This window comes from Anopheles aquasalis, chromosome 2 (assembly GCF_943734665.1).
Source record: "Anopheles aquasalis chromosome 2, idAnoAquaMG_Q_19, whole genome shotgun sequence".
Taxonomy (NCBI): Eukaryota; Metazoa; Arthropoda; class Insecta; order Diptera; family Culicidae; genus Anopheles; species Anopheles aquasalis.
Window position 1 is genome coordinate 78193147 of NC_064877.1, and position 7500 is coordinate 78200646.

The window sequence follows — 7500 nt, forward strand, 5'->3', positions numbered from 1 at the left end:
ACCACCAGCAAATCTACACCCCCCGTACACTAGGGTTGTTGCTAATGGTCCACTATTAAGGGCAGGCCCGTGTTGCTCTCCTGCTCGTTCTAGCGCTTTTCATTCCCGGATTGTAGGCTCAAGGAAGTTGGGATTGTTTAAAATCGCCGTGTCGTTCTCGACAGTCGTTTTCTAGATCTTGCCTATCGCCATCATTCTGGTGCTGGATGAAAATGCGCGGCAGGCAGTGTGATCCTGGTAGTGAGTGTGATTAAAGACAGAGAGTTCCCGTCCGTAGCACACACGTTGTTTGCACCGCGAACATTAACATATAACGAATATATTGAAACATTTCTATTTTAAGGACACACCGCTTTGGGCGAAAAAGCTGCAAGATCAACGGGGCGCGAAGCGCTTCCAATCGAACCAACACACGAGGCGCTATGCGATGCGATGGGCAGAGCAGATTCGATGATTCTTGAGGAGGTGAGCGAGAACCGGTATGGTAACCGATCGGAGCGACGCAAATACCGAGCGATTTCGTGGAAAAGACTCGCGTTATTGAGGGATAAGCAATAGATAAAAGCCGTCCAGGCGGTAGATTATGTAGGAATAAAAAAAAAACTCGTGATCCGTGTTTCAACGAACGGCGGAGCGGCGCGGCGGTTGTGAAATTAACGCACAAACACACATACATACAACCGGGTGCAGGTGTGTTGGGCCCCCTTGGATGGATAGAACCACCTTAAAAATTGTGGCCACTTTCCGGCGCGCAGCATATCTTATCCTCTTGACACTTTTTTGCTCTTTACGCTGCTGTTCGCGACCGTAGACCGGCCTAGAGCCCTCTAGCAACACCGGGACAACCTATCTGATCGGAGTTCTTAAATACTTCGACTGCGGTAAGGGGGCCACATGAAGCGGAAGATATTTTTTCTTCATTCCACAGCCACCAGCCAACAATCAGAGGAACCAATTACTCCCGACAAACACGACGCACACATACACATGCACACTCGTCACGCACACACATTGGCCGAGCGGTGGCCTGAAGCGCTTGCAACCTCGAATCGAAATGAAAATCCTACATTTCTGCCAACATAAAACGGGTATGGTACGGTATTCTGGATTGAAAATTATGCGGACGAACACTCTTCAACACGCGTGGCGGCCCCTACCGACCGACCGCTGAGCAGCTTTGCAGAACCCGAGGACGATGGAGTAAAGAAGAAAAAAAACGGCGCACACGGCGGAGTGGAAAACTTCTACTTTTCGTTGCCCGATTACGGCACTACGCGCTGCACCAAAGTACCGAAAAACACGCCACACTTACGCCAGCTCAGTCGGGGTATCACTTGCGAATATTTTCGCCCAATCAGACTACTATTTGTCGCCGATTTTTGTAAAAATATTTCACAAATCGAGGTGCCAAATTCATTTCGGCGGCCATTTGCAAAAGTGCTGCTCCCGATCAGCAAAACTCTGGCTTTGAACAGGCTCGGTAACTGGTAGGTGGCTCGACAGCGAAGCATTTAGCCGGATAACGATCCAGTGAACATTTACGAAACGCGATACAGACCAGAAATCTAATGCAGATTTGTTCAATAGTTTAATCAAAAAGCTGTGCAAATAAAATATCTTAGGGACGGGGTTAGAACGGGGGCACATACACCGCATCGCACAAAAAATGGAATCTATTAGCGGATCTGTTAACGAATCTGTGCAACATTAAAGAGCGAATAGAGGGTGACTTTTGCCGAGCGGGACTTTTCTCGTCAACACCGCAATTGGGTGTGGGTGGATAATCGAGAGATTACCGTTTTTGCTCGCTTGCGGGTGGAAAATCGCCCCGTTTGTTTGTTCCGCGTCTTCGTGCAGTTAACGAGTTGTAGCGTGGTAGTGCGAGGAAAAGCGAAAAGTGGGCGCGCGGTATATTTCGGTTAGTAAGGAAAACTGGATTTTCAAGTGGTGGTGCTCGCGGATGGCGAAAACAGGCTCGGGATAAGGACATCGATTCAAGTGCGTGCGACCAGAAATAACTATAGCACCCAGCGCCATCGACGGCGACGGCTGGCGCATCGAGTGCAACCCGCTCTATGTTGAATTAAAAGCCACTTAACACTCCTTGCGCCGATATTGTGCAACAAAACAAATTAACGCAAAGCAAAATCATAGCATCACGGGATTGGATGTTTTCGGTGGCGCTATCGGGGGGGAAGCGGTGGATGAAAAACAGGGTAGGCGCAGCCTTGGGGAGTTATTAGCGAGGGGTGTGAACGGGTGTGAACGGACCTTTGTGCAATCGTATCAACACGAAACGAAACGAAGAACAGTTCAAAAAAGAAATTGATTGGACCGTGGATTCGCCTGTTACGAGGGAAGTGAGGAGGAGAGGGAGGCTGGGTGAAATTCTGAATGCTGCTTCGCCCTCGAAGCAATGACAGTATTGCTTTGCTGGCGCTAATAGCGAGAAGTCACCGTCCTGTTACGCTGCGGATTAATTTAACTTCTACACCAGGACGATCGAATTAAACGAGTTTTTGGTGCTGGAAAGGGTAAATCAAGGCGCAGTCCAGTTCGTGTGAGTGGAAGCATCACTGTGGTGTGCTGCAGAACGGGATTCTATCCAGATCGAAAATCGCGGCGTTGAAGATTCTTTCACCCTCTTGGTGTGGTATGTGTTATGCTGACCAAAACATAAGGAAAATGGCGGCGATGATTATGAGCTGAACGGGTTGCCGATGGTCGTAAAACAGTCACTGCATGGATTACTTCGCATATTTTGTGTTTGATAGTGATTAGGCGTGTGCTAATGCAGGCAAAACGGGATTTCAATCGATCCGTCGCCATAATTATTCTTTTTTTCCTCACGAGTGCCAAAACATGATGAGCATCGAGTGAGCGTGGGTTGAGTGTGTTGGACTTGAGTGTAAAAAGTAACTCATCACAGGGTCGAGCTGAATGCAGTGTGCGAATCGTTAAATATTCAAAGAATAATTCTAGAATTAATCAAACAGAATTCAACTGTCTTTAATCGAACAAATTGTCGCCCGGAATGACTTACGGAATGGGCCATCCCAGCAAGTATATTCCTTCGAAGCAACCGCGATTCGTTCTTGACCGTAATATGCACTTCATATCGAGGGATTTGATGCACTTGGGAAGGGGCAGCGGTTGCAACAAAGCCTTATTCGGGGCTGCAATCCGTTGGTTGGTATATCGGTGCATTCCCACGATGAGGGTGTTTTTCAGAACTATTTATCATACTTTTGCCGTGTGTGAAGATTACATCGTGTGGGAAACGAATGCAATTATTTGCTTTAATAAAACGGTGATTCTTTAAGGCGGAGCATAAAAGTGGTACAACAGGGGTAGGGGTGGTTGATAGGCTAAACCAAAGATCTGCACGTAACATCAAAATGTCTGTTCTGAGTGGTTGTGAAGAAGAACGACGAACAGTAAAATTGCAGAGGACGGGAATAGAATTGCATTGCATCTGGCGAGTCGTACAGAAATCATTCAGCATTACAAAACAAACTCTGGTCAGCAATAAAACCAATCGGAAATTAGTGTCCTCCCGCTGTAAGGACATGAAAAGCAGAGGACGGGAAAAATCTTCGGTCGAACTCTTTTAAGGAGAGGGAAGAGAAAAGAGGGATGAGTGTGTTATCGTCTGTGTGTGTGTTATGTTCCAGTTAATGCTGAGCCAAGCATAATTCGTGCATACAAACACTGGCGCTTGGTAGTTGCTGTAATTAGCACAACAAACAAACCAATAACAGTTCTGTTCTTCATCCTTTTCCAAACTATTGCAGCTGTTTGCTCTGCCGCCGAAATAATAGACGGTCCCACCGCAGTCGACGCTGGTTGCTGTTCCGGAATTTCCCGGTCCGGTGCATGAACCGACGGCCAGGCGGAGGAAATTCAGTGCTATACGCGTGTGCGAGTAATTCTGTGATAAACAATAGCGCTCCAGCTGCAGTTTCTGATCTCAGTGTTTGTGTTTGGACAGTGTGAAATCATCCGGTCAGTGCTTGGCGTTGACTGAATTCCGTCCAGCTGCGAGTGTCCGTAAGTTCGCGCTTTCTAGCGTTAGCATCATCCGGGGGTCCTGTTCCTACTTACCTGTCCTTTCGGATCTGTTTCAGGCTAAGCAATCACCGAGGAGGACGACCACATCACGATGAAGGTCGTAGCAGGCTAAAGCGTGCTGCAGCTACCATGCGTTCCAGCGAAGTGATCATGGTTGGTGAAAAGACAGCAGTAGAAGAGTGTTTCGGAGTGGAACCACCGATCGATCGGGTTCGGTGCAGTATGTTGGGGGCTGTGCAGCGGTCGCAATCGTCGACGATGCCAATCTCTTTAACGATTTCAACATCATCCAGCAGCAGCAGCAGCAGTATGCGAGATAGCTACGTGGAACGATCGGCAGAGCAACAGCACGGTGGATTGGGGTTGCTTGGCGCTGTGACAAGGAAATGTGATTCAAATGATTACCTGATTAGAGTAGAATGTAGTAGCTTAACACAGTCACAGTCGTCGAAGCAGCAGCTGCGCACACCACATCATCAGTACACGCCATTCGAGGAGCTGTTGCGCTGTGGCGAGCGGGAACGAGCGCTGCGACAGTGGTGTTGCCGCCTGGCCATACCACTGCCCCGGATGAGGCTTGTCGGTGGCGGTGAAGATTCCATCAACAATGGCACGAGCGCCTGGGGTACGCCACCGGCTGCCACCAACAACGGTTCAGTCAGTGCCTGGGGAGTGCTGCCAAACCAACAGCAGCAGCAGCAGCAGCAGCAGCAACAATCAATGCCACCTTCTGTCTGGGGTAATGCTAACAGCAACAATAACAACAATCCCACTCAACCGCCACCCCAGCAGCAACAGCAGCACCACCGTCAAATGAATTCGTCTTCATCTTCCACGATAGATACTGTCAATTCAAATGGAGGAACTGGTGGAGGTCCGAAAGGCAACGCATCTTCATCGAATGCCACACCGAATGCTTGGAATAATACTTCGGCGGCAGCCCCACAGAATCATCGCGGTGGTGGTAGTCATCAGCAAGCTAATGTGCATCATCCCAACAACAATAACATCATGGTCAATAATAATGCTACCAGTGGTGGCACCGGAGGACATCAACATCAGCAGCAGCAGCAACAGCAGAATGCCGGAAACAATGGTGCTAACGGTGGTGGCACGGCCAAGAATCCACAGCTAGAGCATCTGAATACGATGCGCGAGGCCCTGTTTGCACAGGATGGCTGGGGTTGCGAGCATGTTAATCAGGACACGAACTGGGAAGTACCGGGTTCTCCGGAACCGACAGCACCTACTGCCGGTGGCGCTTCGGCAGGAGGAGGAGGAGCTCTAGCAGGTGCCAGTGGTGCTAATGCCATGGGCGGCTCTGCTTCGAACGCACCTAAACCGTCCGATGGTCGTTCGGCACCGAACGGCGGAGGTGGCGGTGGAGGAGCTGGCTGGAAGGTATCGAATATGAACACCGGGACGGAGCTGTGGGAATCGAACCTACGCAATGGTGCCGGTGCTGGACCGCACAACCACCACCATCACGGACTGCAACATCAGCAACCGAAAGTTGCCACTGCACCGTGGGTACCGACGAACAATCTGGGCGGGACCTGGATGGAAGACGATGACAACGGTGGTCCCATCGGTGCAGTTGCCGTTCCGGATCCGAGCGCAACTGCTGGCTGGAACGGAAGTGGCGCCGTTGGCTCAACGGTTCCGGGAGCGGGGCCAGCGAATGCCTCCGTTACCAGTGCATCCGCTTGGGCTGGAAGTAACGCTGCTGGTGGGTGGCAAGTGGCCGGAGGTGGTCCTGTCGGTGGTCAACAGCCGCAACAAACCACTGCAACGGTCAGTGGTGGACTGAAGAAAGATCTGAACGAATGGAATGCTGCCGGTGGAGCAGCAGCAGCAGGATTGATGCTGGGAGGAGGAGGAGGAGGAGTGCCAAGTGCTGGTGGTGTTGTTCCGGGACCGTCCAATGTATCTGGTTGGAATGATGGCCGAACTGGCGTTGGCGGATTCAATCTGGCGACTTCGATTGGCCAGTCGGTAAACGTGATTACTCCATCCACTGGGGCCGGCCTTGGCGGTTTGGCGAATGGAGAGTTGCGAGGTGATCCCCGCGGCATCTCCGGTCGTCTGAATGGCGCAATGGATAGTGCTGCATCGTCGATCGTCGGTGGAATGTGGGGTGGCACGGAGCATGTTCCCGGTGGCAACATGCTAGCGAACAAGCTTGGCGGTGGATCAGCCATAGTTGCCAACAACGCAGGACAACAATGGGGGGCCGCCGGAACAGGCGGAAATGGTGCCGGCAATAAACTGGCCCCTTCCGGATGGGATGATGTCGTCAATGGCGGTAGACCAGTCTCGCTGGATGAGCACGGAGCCATGGGATGGGGTCAGGGTGCCGCTAGCAATTCGATTCCTCTGGCACGTCAAAACTCTACCGGCGGTTGGAAGGATCCCATGGGGCGCCCGGGTCAGCAAGCTGGCATTGCTGGTGGTGCTGCGGCTCCGTTCGCTCGACCAATCGGTGGTGGTCCACTGGCCATCGGCAAAGTACCGGATGCCATGTGGGGTGGAGGAGCAGCAGCAGCAGCAGCAGCAGGAGGCATTGGCGGTGGCCAGAATACACCGGGCATCGCTCGGAATGGTTCCTGGGAGGAGCCCTCTAACTCGAACTGGGGTGTCGGCGGTGAAACAGGTGACAAGGCCGGTGCTGGAGCACCGTGGAATGTTGAGCTCGGGGCACCGGGATGGAACAAACCACTGGGAACGACTGGCAAAGTTGGCGGCAGTGTCGGTTGGCCAGATGCGGGGTCCTCGGATCTTGCGGCGGCTGGAACCATGGATTGGTGCTTGGGCGGTGGCGTTAAGCATGCGGCCGGCGGTTCCAACCCACTCGGAAAGCAGCAGCCGTCGCTTCACAATCCGCTCGAGTTCGTACGCTCCAGCAAGGAGTACCGAATACTCTGTGAAATGGGCCACAAGAAGGAGGAGGTAGAGTTTGCTCTCCGTGCCGCCAACATGAACATCGACGAAGCGATGGACCTGTTGCGACATGGAGTTGCCGGCGCAGGTGGATGGCGTGGCGCCGGTGCCGGTGTTGGTGGACGCTCTTTGATCGATGATCATCACGGGGCCGGTTTCGATAGCGGCCCGTTCGCTGGCGGTCCACCACGTATCCCGCCGCTCAATCATGCCGGTGGTGGATTGTCGTACTCGCAGGTAAGTGACCAACGATTATGATCCCCAATGTGGTTCCCGATTATGACGATACGGCCTTCCATTCCACAGAACAATCAAGCAATGCTGAACAATATTGCCATCGGACCAGGGGCCAACCTTGGTAGTTTGGATGGAGCTACCGGCGGGCCAGCCAATTTGGTCGCACTCAATAATTTTAAGTATTTGTCGCAAGGGTCCGCTGGTGGCGGCCTATCTGGGCAGCATCATCCGTCTTTCAATCAAGTTGGCGTC

The 7500-nt window shown here is 52.0% G+C and overlaps 1 protein-coding gene and 1 long non-coding RNA gene across 2 annotated transcripts in view; both read left to right on the forward strand.

The window, feature by feature from the left end:
• Positions 1-1037, forward strand: part of LOC126572025 (uncharacterized) — a 1340-nt gene extending 303 nt beyond the window's left edge. Inside the window, exons 2-3 of the long non-coding RNA XR_007607935.1 lie at positions 1-240; positions 344-1037. The exon at positions 1-240 is cut by the window's left edge and continues 45 nt beyond it. This is a non-coding gene — a long non-coding RNA (uncharacterized LOC126572025). The remainder of the gene's footprint in view (positions 241-343) is intronic.
• Positions 1038-1781: 744 nt separating this feature from the next.
• LOC126581238 (protein Gawky-like) overlaps positions 1782-7500 on the forward strand; it is a 9518-nt gene continuing 3799 nt past the window's right edge. The window contains exons 1-4 of the mRNA XM_050244752.1: positions 1782-1918; positions 3795-4050; positions 4128-7248; positions 7318-7500. The exon at positions 7318-7500 is cut by the window's right edge and continues 252 nt beyond it. Coding sequence (XP_050100709.1) covers positions 4201-7248; positions 7318-7500 — 3231 coding nt within the window. The 5' untranslated portion in view covers positions 1782-1918; positions 3795-4050; positions 4128-4200. The remainder of the gene's footprint in view (positions 1919-3794; positions 4051-4127; positions 7249-7317) is intronic.